Genomic DNA, 20,246 nt, shown 5'->3' on the forward strand with positions numbered 1-20,246 from the left:
GAGAATGTTGTGACAGGATGAGGGTAATTTACAAAAAATCTCCCCTTCTACCCCTATAGTGGGAACGTTGGGATTTCAGCCAAGCCTGACTGATGCTGGATTTAAAATGAGAGTCCAGAGGTATCTTCTGTTCGGGAGGTCTGTTCAATGGGGAGGTCATGTCCTTCGAAAAGTTGCATCAGAAGTTCGGGTTGCCCAGCAAGGACCTTTTTTGATATTCTCAAGTACGAGATTTCATACAAAAAAGACCAATTAATGACTAATCTATATAAATCAGATATGGAAAGGAGTGTGCTTCGGCCAATGGGTGCACCCTCAGTCAGTACTCACTACCACTTGCCCGGTAATAAGGTATCGAAAGACATGGAACAATTTTTTAAAACTTGGGAGTCAAGAATTAGGGATGGAAATCTCCTTAGAGATGTGGGAAGAGATCTGGGAAAATGCCAGGAAGATCTCTATCTGTAATAGAACTCAGGTGATTCAATTGAAGATACTTCATAGAGTTCATGTGGCACCAGAGCGACTTGCAAAGTTCAAAGCAGGAGCATCCCCAATGTGCCCTAAATGTAAAATAGAAGTTGGTACTCTCACTCATTGTTTGTGGACATGCCATAAGATTGGTAGATATTGGGACAGCGTAGCGAATTCCTTGGCAAAGATTTTGGGAACGGAGATTGGGTTGGACCCAGTCTCTTCTTCTGTGTTTTCCAAATTTCCCCTCTCTAGAGGCAGACGGGAAGAAACTATTCACTATCCTTTCCTTTTGTGCGAGGAAAAACATTTTAGTAAGTTGGGTATCCAAAAGTCCCCCATGACTTTCGATTTGGCATAGAATAATTATGGAATATATCCCACTGGAATTCCTCCCATTTTTTGGTGCACCAAAAAACAGAATTATTTTATAGAACATGGCAACCCTTTTGAACTACACCGACGCAGATATATCAGCCATACTGTTTAGGGCTTTTGTTTAGCCGTGAGGACGGTGTTGGTTGGTTCGGGGGCTGCCAGGAGGAAGAATCCCATATAAATACGAGTTTTGTTATGCCTTGATATAACTTTATTTTGAATGCAAATTTATTTAATGATTTAGTTACTTTTTTTTCTTGGTTATTGTTAGCAATTACGATACTGTTTTTTTTAAAGTACCTAGAGCCTTCTTTCCTATATTTTATTGTGTGTTTTGGTGGTTTGTAGAGTAAATGAGTAGGCTGTTTTTTAAATTTTATATTGATGCTGTTATTGTATTGTAAAGTGGATATGCTATTTTGTATTAATTTTGTAACAAAAACTCAAATGTTTTTTCAATATTTACAAAAAAAGAAATTAGGCAAAGATAAAGAGCTAAAGCAGCTCAGTGGGTTAGGTGAGGGAGTGAGAGAAAACAGAAATGAGGCAGCGAAGGGACGGTACTGCTTAAGCTTCAATCTCAACACAGCTGGAAACTGATATTTTAATTTTCCAGAATGAGCATCCTGATTATAATCCACCATGGCTTATTTCTTCCAAAACTCTCGATAAGACCTCTAAAACTTTTGATAAGGTCCCACATGGGTGACTGATAGCAAAGTTAAGAGCTCACAGAATCATGAAAGTTGGCAAATTGGATCCAGAATTGGTTGAGTGCCCGGAAACAGAGGGTTGTTTTTATGACAGGAAGTCCAAATCCAGTGAAATCCTCAGGTATCACTGTTAGGGAATTTTATGATTGCAGCGTATATAAATGATTTAGACTTGAACGTAGAATGAGTGATCAGCAAGTTACAAAAATTGTTGGGATGGTAAATAGTAAGGAGAATAGCATTAGATTACATAAGGATATTGATGGACTGGTTAGATGCACTGATTTTGGCAGGGGGTGGGGGGGGGGGTTGGGAATTAGGCCAAGGGGCAGGGGATTTGGAAGGGATGAGATGTATTTTTTTTTCACTGAGGTATTGGTGGAAATCTAGAACTCTCTGCCTGCAAGGGCAATAGAGGAAGAAAGCCTCACAATACTTAAGTAACATTTAGAGGTGTACTTGCAATGCCAAGGCGTACAAAACTATACAAGTGTTGGAAAATGGGATTACCATTGTTAGGCGCTTGTTTTGACTAGCAGACTTGACAGGCCAATAGGCATTTTCCTGTGATGTAGAACTTCTATGACTCGTGTGCAATGAAAGAAACTAATTATGTCTTTGTTTTAAACATACAAGTTTTGCTAACTTCTTCAACCATCCAACAGGAAATTGTCACACTGAATGTTAAATTTTCTGAGAAACATTACATACAATTCAATTCTGAGCTAAAACTTTGCACTGAAGCACTAACAAAAATTTAGAACAAGCCTAAACATGCATTAGAATACGAGTGAACAGCACTTCATGACGCCTCAAGAAGGCATTTTGAGATTTTGGGTATTTATTTTATGAAAAGAAATTGTAGGAGTTTGGATATATAATTGATTTTTTATTTAAAAAGCAGGAGCAAGTAGAGAGAAGGGAAAGACTCAAAGGTTTTATATTGAGAATATGAGAAGAAATACCGGAATAAAATTATTAATTACAAACAGATTTAATCTGGACTATCGACATCAGTACAAAATCAACATATTTATCTTTCCTTCACTAAGCAAAAGAATTGACTGAAATAAAGAAAATATTTGCTGATTAACAGTGTTAAAAGAAAAAACGGTCAGATAACTCTTGAAGAACAGGATTGAGGTTTAAGAATAATCAAAGAGACACCACAGCAAATTACAGTGAAATTATGATGAGTCAAATTTGAATACCACAAACTCGAGCTGCAAAGTCAGCCATTTCAGCTGGAGAAACTGGAAATTGTATAGAAGGATGCCCACAATTAACATAAGTTACAGAATGAAATCTGAATTAGCCAAACTTGTGTATGCTTGTCATGTGACTGCATCAACTGATAGTGTCACAACTCTACACCTAGAGTATGAAATCACGGGCAAGGTTTAGCTATTACCACATTCGGCCAGATCCCAAATGAAAACACACCAAAAGGTATTTTTACTGTGGATGAACCTGGTCTGTTATACAGTCTTTTACAAGATCACAATTTAATATTTGGAGATGTAATGTGATCGAAAGTGAAGGAAGGAACGCATCACTGTTATAGTTTGCACCAAAATGGATGCTGCCAAAAAGCTGCCACTTTTTGTGATAAACACCAAGAAGCCACAGTGTTTTGTAAATATCAAGACACTGCCATGCACTATAAGAATAACAAAATTGCTAGGATGATGTTCAGCAGGAGGGGTGGATCAAGAATGTGAATGAAATGCATCAATAGAAGAAAAGACAGATTATCACACTAGTGACTCCAATGAATGACCATCTGCCTATCCACTTGTTTCACTGGCTGAAGACACAAAGACTATGATAATGCTCCAAGACTTACATGGAGCATAAAAACATGGAAAACTATTTTATTGCATTGGTGACACGGTTGGCACATGCAAAGACAAAATGCAGAGCAAAAAGAGATAACTGAGCTGTTCTAGAGCTAATGTTTTCTGATGAAGGGCTTATGCCTGAAACATGGACTTTCCTGCTCTTTGGATGCTGCCTGACCTGCTGTGCTTTTCCAGTGCTACCCTTTTCAACTGACTTCTACAGCATCTGCAGTCTTCACATCCTCCTAATGTTTTCAGCACCTTTTACTGTACAAAGTCAGGCTATTGTAAGGTATGAACAAATCGAAAAGTACTTCTTCACATATTCACTGTCATATTTATTTGACAGTATGTTTGCAAACAAAATCTAATTACATAGGTTCTTCTTCAGCTATTTCAAAGTTTCACTTAAATTTGTGGGTGGCCCCCTGCAATTCAATAACATACTACTGCTCGGTGTGCCAAGCTCCTGAGACTAGCACAACGCTCTGTCATTGTTAAATGTGGAGTGCATAATTTACTTATTTCAGCTTCACTCCATGTGGCAGGGTGGGGGACAGTTTGCAGTTGAGGATTGAGAGAGAAATTTTTACAGATCCTCCCTCATGGGATTAAAAAGATGGGTTGAATTCATGTTGCACCAAATTATATGACACATGAATAAGAAGAGTTTGGTAGGCAAGAATGATTTTTGTTTTAATTATACGTTCTTCAACAAGCTTGTCAAATACTGGTGGTTAGTAGTGTACTTAATTTAGCAATACTGGGTGAAGAATGCAGCAATAGATGGACTGAAGATGTTCTACTGTAACTTTAATTTCCCCTCTTTCTTAATTCCCTTCCCACAGCAATCAAGTTGAAACATGCACTGCAACACATTGGCCAAGATGCTAATGCTATTAAGCATCCTGTCATGTAGTCACCTCTTGATCACCAAACCGTGACCTCTTTTCCTGGAATAATGCTAGCTCCACTTCCACTTTCTCCATCTGCTGTCTCAGCTCTGTTATTAGGTTAAACAATGACTGCAGAATACAAGGTAAATGAAATAAGAGAATAGGAAAAAAAGATGACTAGAACAAGTAGTGAATCAAAGACATTATGGATAGAATAGCTGAAAACAAAAATACAACTTTAACTGTAAAGTTTGCAGCAAGACCAACATTGCCACTAACTTCACTAAAAATGCTGTAGCTTTGGAAGCTAAAAGTCCTTGGGCATATAAATTAATGTGACATTTATTGTTAATTGTATTGTGTGATGGGCAATAACAAGGTGACCAATCAAGGACTTGTCCACAGCCAAAACCAAGTAGGATTAAAATTTTCTGAAGGCTGCATTCTGCTGTGGAAATCAATAGACAGTAGTACAGAATTGACAGTTTACATTTTAATCTTTTTACTCATTCATTCATGCAGATTCAAAAACATGTAAGTGCAGGAATTGAACAGAGCAGTTTGAACATTACAAACTCAAGTTCAGAATCAGAAGAACTCTCTGTAAACTGGTACAGTACTTGTTTTTGAATCCAATGACGCTTTACAGTCAAGCCCAATCATGTCCTCATGTGATATCCAAAAACAGCAGCTGCACAGCTAGCTATCTGACATGGGAATCCTAGCTACTTTCTGTTCTTTCCTGAAGTAGGGCTCAACTGCCATGCCCCATTATATATTTTGCTTATGACATTCTGCGTTAAAATAATTATTTAAAAACATTTAGAATGGCCATATAATAGAGTAAAGGCAAGCATAACAGACATTCATGAAAGCAAAAAGAAAAGTCACCATAGTCACTGCGCCATTACAGAGAGACAACTGGTGCTGATTTAATCTGATGGTTGTCACATTTTAGGCAAGGAGAAAGGTTGAGAAGGAGAGTCCTTCATGGTAACCTCAGCTGATGTGGGAATTGAACTCATGCTGTTGGCATAACTCTGCATTGGAAAGCAGCAGTCTAATGAATTAACCTAACCAAATTCCAAACAAAAATTCGTGGAAGTAAGTAGTCGGGCTTAAAAGAGATTTAGAAGGGAAACTGAAAAAACAAAAAATGGACAGGCAAATACTTATGCAGCCCAAATTACTAAAGGTGGAAGAAACCTTTTAATTCAATGGTAAATTTACTTGAGAAAGTCAAGTAAAGATATATTCTACAGCATTAAAATGGTAGAAATTATTATTTGTCTCACCTCAGTATCTTTATACCTTTCTTCATATTCCAATCTATCCTTTTCCAATGCACTCAGCTTTATCTTCAGATTTGACACCTCAGCCATTAGATCCAATTTCTGAGTTTCCAATGATGTTCTGCTCAAGAGCTCCTAAAACAAGAAGAGTGACTGTGTACACCGCTTGCATAAAATATCACAATTGCTATACAGAAAAGAAGCTGGCTTGCAGTTCAGTATCTGCAGTATTTCTGTACAAAGATGATATGGCAACTGAGACAAATCTATTTTCAGAGTCGAATGCCTTCTTCACCAGCACATTCTGATGAGTAGCTGTCAAAGAACTTTCACGACATTATGAAATCAGAGAAACTGGAGGGGAGAAAATTCAGAGTAGTGATTCATTTATGTAGGTATAATTATTAAACCAGGATACTTTGGTTCAGCACTCTCATTCTTGATGGCTTCAGAACTCAGCCAGTGCGATAGTTGCTACTCATTAAATTGTATAGCCCTTTGAACTTTTAGGGTGTTTGAATCAGACATTAAGACAGCATAGGAAGCATTTTTTAAAAAATTACTTCAAATTATCAGGTAATTCACAAATTATTGCACAGAAGTGACTATCCAGCCAATTGAGCTCATGCGGGCTCTCTATATAGCAACTGAGTTAGGTCCCATTCCCCTGTTATATCCTCATTTCTATCAGCTACATATGTAATATCCCATTGAAATCTCCTGTGCTTCCATGACCTTTGTAGGCGATGAGCTCCAGGTCATTATCACTCAGTTTTTAAAACAACTCATTCTCCTTGTCCAAAACCTTAAATCTATGTTTCATAGTCCTCGTACCATCAACTAATCGCAACAACTTTTCTTTGCTTAACTTGCACAAGCCTCCCTCAACCTCCTTTGCTCCAAAGAGAACAATTTCAGCCCCTCCAATTTAATTTTGTAGCTGAACTCTCTCATTCCTTGAACAATAGAATGTACTTACGACAGAGGTTCTAGATTAGTAAGGGGAGCAAAGGTTATGGTGAAAAGGCAGGAGAATGCAGTTGAGAAACATGTTTCAAGCATCAATTTTTTGGAAAAAAAAATCAACCTTATATTTGCAATGTTCAATGCATTCTTAAAATCCAAACAGACAATATTCATTGCAAATGTTTAATCAACTTTCTCTATTATTATATTTAAAAAATTAGTCATCAGTCAAACACACAATCTGCCTTTTATAAATCTGTGCTGGCTATCTTTAATAAACTCAAACCTGAAGCACATGGTGATATTCTCCAATTGGTTTTTGAAATAACAGCACGTAGACTGTCACCCAGTCACTCTTTATTTACATGTGCATAGTGCATGGGCTCCAGCCAGCCAGCTCAGAGCCAGTCCATAGAATGAGGTGACTCTGAACCTCCTGGTGATGTCGGTCAGCTAGCGCTCCTGTTTGGCCCAGGTTAACCCTTAGTCAATGAGATCTATCTAGTCCTTGTTATAATCACTAGAGTTTTAAAACCTAAACATCAGTGATGTTAAACTAACCAGCCTGCAGTTGCTAAAAATGTCCTACAACTTTCCTTGAAATATTTATTATGCCCACATATAGTTTAAAAAAAAGCAAACAGCTTTGCCATTTGGTTAGATGGAATTCTCCAAGCACACCTTCAAATTTAGACAGCTGACACAGCCTAATATTTTGTTTTATTCATTCAGGTGATTAGCATCATTTGCTGGGCTAATATTTATTGCCCATCTCTAACTGGAGAAGGTAGTGTTGAGTTGTCATCTTAAACTGCTGCTGTCCTTGAAGTGTATGTATACCAACAGTGCTATTAGGACATGAGTTCCAGGATTTTGACCCAGCGACAATGAAGGAACAACACTTTTAAACAATTAATAGGGTGATAAAATTAACATTGCAGATCCAAAGGCAGGTATTCCATTCTACATCCTGAACTGGAACTTCACAGGGGCCTTCTTTCAGCCACAAACTCTGATTGTATTAACCTGTGATAATAGATACTGGAATGTTAAAAGTCTGCTTTGTGAATTGTCTAAAAATTTTCTTTGCCTGCAGTCAAAGAAAGAGTTATTCAAACTAACATTGACCACCCTGTTCTCACAGAAAATACATAACCTCTCAACTACATTACTAAGCATTTTCATCAGAATACAACACAAGATACTGCAGTAATAAAATCGAGAATGACCATTTGCAACTTTTTTTGGCAACTTCCCTATACAAGTCCTTCTTTAACTCTTAGATGTTGCTTCATTTAAAAGGTTCCAAATCTCAATGCCCACTGAACTTTACAAATCAAAAAACCTCTTGCTCCCAACAATTCCAAGCCTACCTGCTGTAACATCTCTTCTGTGCCATTTAACTTCTCTCGGTGTTCATCCAGACAACTCTCTAGGTCTCGAATCTTCTCTCCTTGGGCTTCCACCTGGTCTGTTAGAACACTCACCTGTGAAACAAAGTATAACTTCTGGTACAGAAACATTTAGGGAGATCTCCACCTTTATAAAGTGCTGTAAGTTGCGAGTCGCTTATTATTATAGCAATAAACTTTACGCATACTTAGAATACCAAATCCTAGCTTGCCCGTTGATTAAACAATTTCATGTTTATTCTGGTAATCTGATCAAAGCATGTTGCATCATGCCTAAAAAGCTCGGGAATGAAAGATTTCTGCATTAGTTCGACCTAGGTGCTGGTTTCAAATTCAATTGCATTTTACAACGGTGCAATACGCTGTGCACAGAATCCATGAGAATTCTGAATATTAAAGTGATAGTTGAACCTTGTGTGACTGCCCACATGTTGTAACTGATTTATCTATCTACTTGTAATGCCTCGACAGGTATAAATGCAAGGTGTACAACATGTCTGAAATTTATAGTATACAGATATATTACAATAAATACACCTTAAGTATTTTAATTGTACACTTTAGTCAACGTGTCTTTGCAAGCCAAGTTTAGCTGTTGAGTATTAAGAGGATCTGAGATAGTTAAAACTAATCATGCTAACCACATTCTTGTGAACAGTTCTCATTCAAAGATTTTAAAAAACTTTTAAATATTTGGCTTTGTTCAATCATAGTACCTGTTATGAATTTAAATTTCAATAGGTGCCTACCTCGCAATTGAAATACAGAATCATGGTCAACGCTTTAAATGGTTCAACTGAGATCAGCATGCAGGTTTCCACAGAGAATGACTTTGAATTTGTTTGGGATGGACGGGAGGGAGAGAGATTACAGAAAACAGCTAACTTTCTGAAGTGACAAATCACAATTGGTTGGCTTAGAAGCAACTTCTTCACTACTATTTCTCCACATTGCAAAAATGAGTAAACAAAAAAAAAGATGTTTATGAAGGGACTGAAAACAGCATAGATGTCTATACTAATTCAGGAAAGGAAAAAGCTAGAACAAACTGAAGTGAATGAAAATTCTAAAGCTGTGCAATTACTTTCAAAATATTCATTCTTGGGAAGCAGTGCTGTTGACAAAGACAACATATCCCAGCCCTAATTGCCCTCAAGAAAGTAACAGCCAGTCACGAACTGCTGTTGTCGTGTTGACACACAAGGCTACATTAAGCTTTCACACATTAATGTTGATTTTCAATTGAAGGTGAAGTATGTTGTACTATAAAACCTAGCAAATACTGCTTATATTGCCAACTACAGAATAGTTGCATTGAGCTGCACTGTACCTATTATCCATTTATAAATTCACACATACACATTTCTAATACTGTAGAAATCATAACCTTCAAACAAAAACTTTAAAAAGTGTCAGCTTTACTTACTTGCAAAACCAAGGATTCTTTATCTCCTTCTAATCGTGCCAGTCTATCCTGGTATGCATCACCGGTTACAGAGATATGGCCATTTGTCTGTGGAGGAGCAAGTTTACAAAATAAGCTCGCTTTCACAGTTGTACGGTATAACACCAGAAAAATGTCATCTGTTACAATTATTTTTGAGGGAAAGGACACTAGTATCTGCAGATCATAAAATGACAGTGATGTGTGTCTTAAGGAGAAGAAATCACTAAGTAGTTGGAGCAAAATGTTGCTGTAAGCTTTTTGAGGAAGGAGAGCATTTAGATGCACAGAAATCAAATGGGATTCAATAATTATACCACCCTATGCTAAATGAAGTAAAACTCACAGTAGCATACCACAGGAGGCTCCCAAGCACTGAGGATGTCACCTAGAAAGGGGACGAAACGTTTGCAACAAAAACTCCCAGCTCGGCGAACAGAACCACAACAACAAGCACCCGAGCTACAAATCTTCTCACAAACTTTGAACACCTACGGGCAAGAGACGCTAAGACAAGCCAGGAAATGGGAATCCTGTGCCAACCACCTAAGCACCACATACGAACAACTCCGGTAACTGCATGAATGCTGAAAGAATAGAATCCTTCCACCATGTGTCAGATACAGACCACCAGTCAACAATCCACAAGCCAAGGACGCAGCCAGACAGAACGGATTCAGGATGATCCAGGTAATGATTACAGACACTCACAACAGACTTCACAAATACAGACAAGAAATTGCACGCCAAAAATCGTTAATTTCAAAAACCACCAATCAGGAATGGACCGGGACCATAGAACAGGCCATCACCATAGTACAGAATAGGACCACACACTGCAAAAAAACGACACTAAAAGAAAAAATGGCCAAACTAACACACAACGAAGAGGACACCACAACACACTCCTGGGTTAAAAACCTCTCCTACAGACAGCTCACAGACAAGGAAAGAACAATACTGGCCAAGGGACTCAGCTACAACTACAGGGATGCCAAGACAGCAGACTTCCTAGCAGCACTAGAATGCACACTCAGGAACAATGGATTGACAGGAGAGACACAACAAACAGTGAGACAAAGTATCGTACCTCTGATAACAAGGAAAAGAAAACACACAACCTCAACACCAAGGAGAAAGAAACACTAAAATCACTAAGAAACAATAAGAACATAATCATACTACCAGCAGACAAAGGCAGAATGACGGTCATACTAGACAAAGCAGAGTACATCCAAAAGGCACAACAACTAGTGGGCGGCACGGTGGCACAGTGGTTAGCACTGCTGCCTCACAGCGCCTGTAGACCCGGGTTCAATTCCCGACTCAGGCGACTGACTGTGTGGAGTTTGCACGTTCTCCCCGTGTCTGCGTGGGTTTCCTCCGGGTGCTCCGGTTTCCTCCCACAGTCACAAAGATGTGCGGGTCAGGTGAATAGGCCAAGCTAAATTGCCCGTAGTGTTAGGTAAGGGGTAAATGTAGGGGTATGGGTGGGTTGCGCTTCGGCGGGTCGGTGTGGACTTGTTGGGCCGAAGGGCCTGTTTCCACACTGTAAGTCTAATCTAATCTAATCTAAAACTACTTGCAGATACCAACACCTACCAAAAGAGGGAGTCTGATTCCACCCCACAGCTCACCAATAGGATAAACAACACAATGAGGAATCTACAAAAAAAACAGGCAGATAACCAGGTCTGACCTACAAAGAAGGAAACCGGAAAGCAACAACACCCCAAGATTCTATGGACTACCTAAAGTACACAAACCAGACATCCCACTCAGACCTATAGTATCACTACCAGGGACACCATCACACAAACTGGCTAAAGAGCTACAGCAGAAACTGAAACACCTGATCAGTGGATCCAGACACGCTATACAGTCAACACAGGAATTCTTGGACATCATCAGAAATATACACATAGACAAGGTAGAAACCATGGTCTCATTCGATGTAACGGCACTGTTCACCTCTATCGACAAAACCCTAGCCAGAGAAACAATAGCCAACCTGCTGGACATAAAGAACAGACAACAGGACGTTGAACCTATTAACAAAGACGGCATACTTAAACTACTGGACCTGTGCCTCACAACACACTTCACATTCAACAACCAGATATACGAACAAATCAACGGACCACCCATGGGCTCACCGATCTCTGGACTCATAGCAGAAGCAGTAATGCAAAGGTTAGAACAAACAGTCTTACCGCAAATTCAACCCAAACTCTGGGTCAGATATGTGGACGACACCTTTGTAATCATTAAAAACACAGAAATAGAGAACACACACCGGATCATCAATGCCACACTCACAGGTATCCGATTCACTAGAGAGGAAGAAAAGGACAACCAGCTCTCATTCCTGGACGTGATGGTACAGAGAACACCAAACGGAGAATTCACCACAAAGGTATACAGGAAAGCTACACACACAGACCAAGTCCTGAACTACGAAAGCAATCACCCCAACACACACAAACAAAGTTGCATCAGGACACGATTCAAAAGGACCGCAACACTCTGCAGTACACCAGAACTGCAAAAAGAGGAAGAAGAATACCTATACAAGGTATTCACCAAAAACGGATACCCGCGCAATTTCATCAACAGATGCCTAAGGGAAAGACAACGGAACGAGGACATGCCGCAACCCAAAGGACTAGCCACACTACCATACATCAAGAGCATTTCCGACAGACTGCTGCGACCACTAGGACTCATAACAGCACACAAACCAACAGCCACTCTCAGACAACAACTCACCAGGACAAAGGACCCGATACCCAGCATGAGCAAAACCAACGTAAACGTACAAAATCCCATGCAAGGACTGCACAAAATACTACATAGGACAAACAGGAAGACAGCTAACAACCCGCATCCATGAACCGACACGACCAGTTATCCTTAGTAGTCACACACGCAGATGACAAACAACATGAATTCGACTGGGACAACACTACTATTATAGGGCAAGCCAAACAGAGAACAGCCAGGGAATTCCTAGAGGCACGGCACTCATCCACAGATTCTAACAAACACATCGACCTGGACCCAATATATCGGCCACTGCAGCGGACAGCAACTGACAACCGGAAGCAGCAGAGACAAGCCACTATAAATGCGGAGGAAACATCACAGAGGTGCTTCACAGGAGGCTCCCAAGCACTGAGGATGTCGCCTAGAAAGGGGACGAAATCTTTGCAACAAAAACTCCCAGCTTAGCGACCAGAACCACAACAGTGTGGATTTGCTTTTATTTCCAGTAGGATCACACCAGAAGCATGTCAGGTATCAGGATGTGACTGACATCATTGTATCTACCCTTCAAGTACTTGGCGTAGCTATACCACAGTCAATTCCTTTTGTATGGAAGAGGCTATATGGGAGTTTCCCATATACCACAAATCTGATATTTGCTATATGCCAGACTTCAGGTTTTTGCAGATACTAATTGCCTCTGTGCTACAAATGCATAACATTCATCTATATTCAGAAAATGGAAGCAGCTGACGATCATTTGCCAATTATTGCATCAATAGGGAGACAGATAGGTTTCTGTTTGTATGCAAATACAAGAGAAGAACAATTAGAAATACAACTACTAAAGTAGAGATATCTGGATTGCCAAGCAGGATTATATAATTACACCAAGAGAATAAGAAAAGTATCGTCGATAACTGGTATGATGATGCTTAGGAGAAAACATTTAAAGACAAATATATATTTATTTTGTTCAATTTCCTGAAAAAGTGAAGCTTTGTTTAAAGCACATAATTCAAAAGAGACAGCCATCTGTTATGTAGCTTTTCTTAGGAGATTATGGCTAATACATAGACATCAAGTTAATAAACCAAATTTTGAAAAAGTATACCTTTTGCTAATATGTGTACATAATCTTGTTCACATCCTCAACAAATGAATGTTGCCATCCTTACAGCTGTGACTTTTCTTTAATTATTATGGAACAAAAATTTACAATTATGATGTACTATATTTTAATCCGAGATTAGGTAAAGTTGATCATTTTAATTGCTATCTAATTACATTTGGTGTGCAAAAATCTATAAAATTCACTATAATATAAATACAAGTCAAACACAATGTTGGAAGAAATTTAAAAACAAACAGCAATTTGAACAAATCACCAAAATGGCATGGATAAACATTAAAATACCAGAACAAAGAAAGTACTCTGGTTTGAAGTTTTACCGACACAAGATTGGGCCAGATTAGATGGGTATAGATTCCAATCAGATTTAAAACAATGCATACAATTTACGATTTGTAATTTGTCTTAAGCTCTTATTGTGCATAACTAAACAAAACTGAGTGTTTACAAGTACATGTTTATATTAACCATTTTCCTATTCTGTGAAACTCTGTATAAGTGTCTACCACAAAAGGCCTTAAACTACATTTAGCAGGCAAGTTTTTCTTCCTAGAACTTTTCTGAAATCCTTTTTGCGGCAGCAGGACTTGGAATTATGGTACAAAGGAGCAAAATGTCTCTTGGAACACAGTGCCACACAAGCACCTATTTGCTGACATCTACTTTTGCTTACCTTGGCAGCACTACCTTCCTTTGACAGTGTTATGAAATCATAGGTGTGTACTGTACGTTTAAGAGTGTGAAAGCTGGCAAGGACTTAACAAGCAGAGATAGTGCTGAAAAATTTAAAAATGTAACATTTGGCTGTGAAACAAATGGCTGGAGCTGAGTTGCTACGTTACACAACATATTCAAATTTGGCCAGGTTAAATTATGCCCCAAGATATCAAAATGCAATCGAATTTGAATTTTACTGCTTTGGATGACATCAAACCTATGAGATGATCCGATGTTTTCTGGTATTAAAAAAAAATGGGCAATTTGAGCAGTTAAGTAGAGCAGCAAAAAGCACCATACTGTCAGCAGACCCTCTTTCAAAGTTAAATTGCCCGTAGAGATGCTCTGAAAGGTATCTTTTCATATGAAATCTGTCAGAAGACCGAAGAAAAAAACCAGAAACATACTAGTGGCTCAGTGGTTAGCTCTGCTGCCTCACAGCACCAGGGTCCCAGGTTTGATTCCAGCCTTGGGCAACTGTCTCATTTTCTCTGTGACTGCGAGGGTTTCCTCTAGGTGCTCTGGTTTCCTTCCACAATCCAAAGATGTGCGGGTCAGGTGAATTGGTCATGCTAAATCATCCATTGCTAGGTGCATTAGTCGGGGGGGGGGGTGGGTGGGTTACTTTTCGGAGGGTCAGTGTGGACTTGTTGAGCCGAAGGGCCTGCTTCCACACTGTAGGGAATCTAATTTAATCTAATCTAATCTAATCATACCAAGGGAAAAGCGACAGCTGGCTAGTTTTGAAATCTGATTTTTTTTTCTAAAACTTAATTGGGGTTTTTATCGGATCAATATATTGTTGTAAAGTGGGAGGTAGATAACTCAATCGGACAAAGGCTTACAGTGTAGATAGTTGTTTAATTTCTTTTTCTTGGAGTTAAAGGAGAAATTGTTAATTTTTTTTCAAAATAGTGGGATTTGGTAGTTCTTTGTCACACAGCTTTACAGTTTAGGAGGTGATGTGAGCTTGTGTGTGTCTAGTTTAAGATTAGCAGAAGGGTTCACCCAGTGTCGTAACAGCTCCTCCGGGCATCCAATTGTAAGAGGTGAACCTCCAGCAATGGCTTCCCGCCCCTGCAGCCACCCTCCCAAACCTTTCGCAAGTCCACTTCTGTTCATCATCTATATCTTCCCAATGGTGATATTGCCTGAAGACATGGGTCAACCATCACTACAATACACTGACAATTTTTTGCAGATTCCTGCTTAATCTTCTTCATTTATATAAATGACTTGGACGTAAACATAGGAGGCATAATTAGTAAATTTGCAGCTGACACCAAAACTAGAGATATTGTGGATAGCAAAGGTTACCACAGAGTACAATGGGACCTTAATCAGATGGAGTCTAATCTAGATAAGTTAAAAGTGAGGTGCTGCATTTTGGAAAAGCAAATCAGGGCAGGACTCGTACGCTTAACGGGAAGGTTTTGGGGAGTGTTGGTGAACAAAGCGACCTTTGAGTACACATTCACAATTCCTTGAAAGTGGAGTCCCAGGTTCACAGGGTAGTGAAGGAGGCATTTGGTCTGCTCGCCCTTATTGGTCAGTGCATTGAGTTTCTGAGTTGGAAGGTCATATTGTGGCTGTACAGGACATTGGTTAGGCCACTTTTGGAATACTACATACAATTCTGGTCTTCCTCCTATAGAAAGGATGTTGTGAAATTTGAAAGGTTTCAGAAAAGATTTACAATGATGTTGCCAGGTTTGGAGGGTTTGAACCATAGGGAGAAACAAAATAGGCTGGGGCTATTTTCCCTGAAGCATAGGCGACTTGAGGGGTGACCTTATAGAGGTTTTTAAATCATGAGGGGCATGGATAGGGTGAATACACAACATATCTTCCCCACAGTAGGAGTCTCCAAAACTAGAGGGCATTGGTTTAAGGTGAAAGGAGTAATATTTAAAAGGGACCTAAGGGGCAGCTTTTTCACGTAGAGGGTGGTGTGTGTGTTTGGAATGAGCTGCTGGAGAAAGTGATGGAGGCTGGTAATATTACAACATTTAAAGGGAATCTGGATGGTACATTAATAGGAAGCATTTAGAGGATATGGGCCAATGGGCCTAGATTTATTTAGCATATCTGGTCAGCATAGACGAGTTGGACCGAAGGTTCTGTTTCCATGCTTTAAAACTCAATTAGCCACCCTCCAATCCTCAGACACCTCACAACAAATATCTGTTAGAGGCACCACAATTTCTTCCCTAATCTCCCACAATGTCCTGGGGTACATTTAATCAACTCCCAGAGATTTATCCAGTTTCTTTTTTAATGCCTCCAGCACCTCCTTTTCCAAGATATCAATATTTATCTTGTGTTCCCTATCCTCCATGTCTTTCTCCACAGCAAAAAGTGATGCCAAATATTCATTTTGTATCTCTGCCATCTCCTGTGGTTCCCTTGTTGATTTTTAACGGGCCCTATTCTCTCCTAAGTTGTCCTTTTAGCTATTAATGTACATGTAATATCTCTTCAGATTATCCTTAAACTTACCTGTCGAGACTATCTCATTCCCTTTTTGTCCCCCTGATTTCCCACTTAAGAATGCCCTTATTCCCTTATACTCCAAGAGATTCACTTGATTCCAGTTGTCCATACTTAACAAATGCCTCCTCCTTATTCTTGACCACAACATCAATAGCTTTATTCACCCATTGTTCCCTACTCTTACCAGCCTTTTATCTTTCACTAATAGAAACATAATGGTCTCTGAACTTGTTATCTTTTGAAAGCTTTGCACTGACCAGACATCTCTTTACCTGCAAACAGTCTATTCCAATCAACTTTTGAAAATTTCTGTCTCATACCGTCAAAATTTGCCTTACTCCAATTAGGACTTTTACCTTTTTATACAACGTCTATCTATTTCCATAGCTGTTTAAAACTAATAGGATTATGACCTCTGGTCTCAAACTGCTCCGCACTAACTCTTCAGTCATTCAGTCTTTACCCCTCTGCCTTAGCAAGAGGTGATAAAATTTTGCTCCATCTCTACTAGGCACATTGACATAGATCAGAAATGTTTTTTTGAACACATTTAGTAAATTCCTCACCAACCAAGCCCTTAACACTATGGTAGTCCCAATCTGTGTTTGGAAACTTAAAGTCCCCCATTACAATCAGATTATTTTTACATATTTGCATATTTTTCTCTACATATTTGCTCCTCAGTTTCCTGCTGACTAGAGGGAGCCTATTGTGCAATCCCATCAAGGTGATCAGCCCCTTCTTATTCCTGAGTTCCACCCATATAGATTCACTGGACGATCCAGAAATATCTTAAGTAAGCAGTAAAGTTTTCCCTACTCAAAAATGTCACACCCCCTCCTCTCTTGACTGCCTTTCTATCCTTCCATTAGCATCTAAACCCTGGAACATTGAGCTGCCAGTCTGTCCCTCCCTCAGCCATGTTTTTGTAATAGCTTCGAGGTCCCAGTCCCATACATGCAAAGTTCATCTGCCTTACCCGTAAGGCCCCTTGCACTGAACTAAGTGCAGTTTAATTCTATATTACCGCATTCACTGACTTGCTCGTCTGCCTTATTTAATTAACTTGCTCTCTAACTTCAGAGCCATCTTCATCTGTCTTTCTATTTCCACTATTACTTAAGATCCCCCCACCTCCCTCCCAACTAGTTTAAAGTCTCTAGAAAAGAACTGGATGTAGGATTGCTTGCTGAGCGAGAAGGTTAATTTCCAGAAGTTTCATCACCTGAACTAGGTAACATCCTCAGTGGACCTCCGGCGAAGCCGTCACCCAGAGGCCCACTGAAGAAGTTACCTAGTAGAGTGAAAAAACGTCTGGAAATGAACCTTCTAGCTCAGCAAGCAATCCTACATCCAGAACCTCAATCTGAGCTGCAAATCTTCTCAAAACTTGCTAAGAACAGAACCAGAAAATCTCCTTGCCAAGATCATGCCCCACCCACCTCCAATTCAGATAAAACTAGTCCCTTTTGAACAGGTCTCTTCTGCCCCAGAAGAGATCCCAATGACTGAAAAATCTGAATCCTTGCCCACTGCACCACTTTCTCAGATCGATTTATCTGTTCTATCTTCTTATTCCTACTGTCACTAGCACATGGCACCGGCAGTAATCCCGTGATTACCACCTTTGAGGATCTGCTCTTTAACCTCCTACTTAAGTTCCTATATTCACTCTACAAAGCCTCAACCCCATCCCTAACTACGCTGTCCTTACGAATGTGTACAATAACTCTGGCTTCTCACTGTCCCCTTTGGCAATACGTTGCAACTGCTTTGAGATCAGGGAGGCAACATACCATCCTGAATTCTTGCTCACAGTTGCAGAATCTCTTGTCTGTGCCCCTGACAAGAAGATCCCCTACAAGAGTGATTTGTTTGAACCTTGACAAACCCCGCTTACTAAAAGATTAATTCTTGGTGTCCAATGTCTGGCTGTCACTTCTACTTTCCTCTGAGGACCTATCCCACACAGAATGATATAAATCTGAGGGGTATAACCACAAGAAACTCCAGCACTACCTGCCTACCACCTGACAGTCATTCATCTGTCATACTGAACCTGTGCTGTGACCATCTCTCTAAATCTAACAATCATACTCTGAACTTCTTGAATGCCCCTCAGTGACTCCAACTGTCTCTCCAGCTGAGCCAAATGATCTGATAGGAGACTGATCCAAACACACGTCCTGCAGACAAATCTCCATCAACAGTCAAGCTCTTCCCTTATCCAACATTATGACCACACTACTTCATCGACTGCCACAATTGCCCCTTAAAAATTTGCTAACGTGGACTTGCCTAAAAAGACCCACACTTCACTCAAATCCAGTGTTTATAGACTGCTGCTGACACACTATGCTGGGAGAACTTGAAGCCTATATTCTACAAGGCCTGAAAAAGTTCTTGAAACAACTTTTTTAGATTACTTACAGTGTGCAAACAGGCTCTTCGGCCCAACAAGTCCACACCAACCCTCCAAAGAGCAACCCACCGAGACCCACTCCCCTACACCTAACACTATGGGCAATTTAGCATGGCCAATTCACCTAACCTGCACATTTTTGGATTCTGGGAGGAAACCAGAGTATCCGGAGAAAACCCACGCAGACACGGGGAGAATATGCAAACTCCACACAGACAGTTGCCCGAGGTGGGAACTGAATCTGGGTCTCTGGGTCTGTGAGGCAGAAGTGCGAACCACTGTCCCACCATGCCACCCACTTTTCTTAAAACAAATCGACCCTTCCCTTACCCATAGTTTTTAAATTTTAAGCATGGAAAAAATTAAATCTTAAAAGCCAACACTTGAGTTTTAACTCCTGGCAACCGAAACAGCCTCTTCCTTGGACCCTGTATTAGTTGGCTCTCAAATCTCGGCCTCTGACTAAAGAGATGGTGAGCCCTCCGACTCCTAGATTCAGCCTGAGAAGAATAATGGATCCAGTAACCTACTCCCAGTCATTATTTAAGTGCAACTAACAAACTCTCAACAAACAAGTTGAAAAAATCTCTCCGGAGCACTTGACAAACACTTGGACAGGCTTCCGCTAAATTTCACTCAATCCAATCCCTCTTTCCTCATGTATTTCCAAACCCCAGCACCCCCACCCCCAAACTTTTTTTGGGAGTATAGAATTCCCAAAAGTAATTTCAATTAAAACCCTCCCTGCTCTAGAAAATCAGAGGATAATCACAAGAAAAATCCACGAGTCTCCTTCCACCATTTTTTTTATATCTAACGCTGTTTGCATCCCATCTTACCCTACTGCTCTAAAGCCACCCTTTGAATCTGAAATAGCTTGCATATTTTTTATTCTATTTAACCACATCCTGAACATCCAGTCTCATATCTGTTCCACAATAAAGAGCAACTAAATTCACGTCAAACATTGTCCTTCCATCCTAATCTCAACCCATCTTCCACTGAATTCCTCAGGTGTGGCTAAGTGGTAATATTCCCACTTGTCTCAGGAAATTATAGTTCAAGTTCTTCTCCAGAGACTGCATCATAACACCTTGATTAACAGTGCATTGCAGTGCTCACTGTCAGAAGTGTCAACTTTTGAACAAGACAATAAACAGAACCTTCCTTATTGAGATTGCATAAAGATTCCATTGTACTACTTCAATAGAGCAGGGGAGTCCATCCTTGTATTTGTTTACCCCATAACCAACATCCTAAAAATATGTATCCAATTATCTCAATGCTGACTGCAATAAGC

At 39.8% G+C, this 20,246-nt stretch overlaps 1 protein-coding gene across 7 annotated transcripts in view; it reads right to left on the reverse strand.

Moving 5' to 3' along the window:
- Positions 1–20,246, reverse strand: part of ppfibp1b (PPFIA binding protein 1b) — a 173,567-nt gene that overhangs the window by 81,668 nt on the left and 71,653 nt on the right. For 4 of the 7 annotated variants that reach the window (XM_060839720.1, XM_060839722.1, XM_060839721.1 and 1 more), the window contains exons 4-7: positions 9,399–9,485; positions 7,934–8,047; positions 5,598–5,729; positions 4,330–4,431 (exon numbers count right to left, since the gene is read on the reverse strand). In XM_060839720.1, coding sequence (XP_060695703.1) covers positions 4,330–4,431; positions 5,598–5,729; positions 7,934–8,047; positions 9,399–9,485 — 435 coding nt within the window. The remainder of the gene's footprint in view (positions 1–4,329; positions 4,432–5,597; positions 5,730–7,933; positions 8,048–9,398; positions 9,486–20,246) is intronic. The other 3 variants (XM_060839724.1, XM_060839725.1, XM_060839723.1) reach the window with 1 other exon arrangement.

This window comes from Hemiscyllium ocellatum, chromosome 19, assembly GCF_020745735.1.
Source record: "Hemiscyllium ocellatum isolate sHemOce1 chromosome 19, sHemOce1.pat.X.cur, whole genome shotgun sequence".
Lineage (NCBI taxonomy): Eukaryota > Metazoa > Chordata > Chondrichthyes > Orectolobiformes > Hemiscylliidae > Hemiscyllium > Hemiscyllium ocellatum.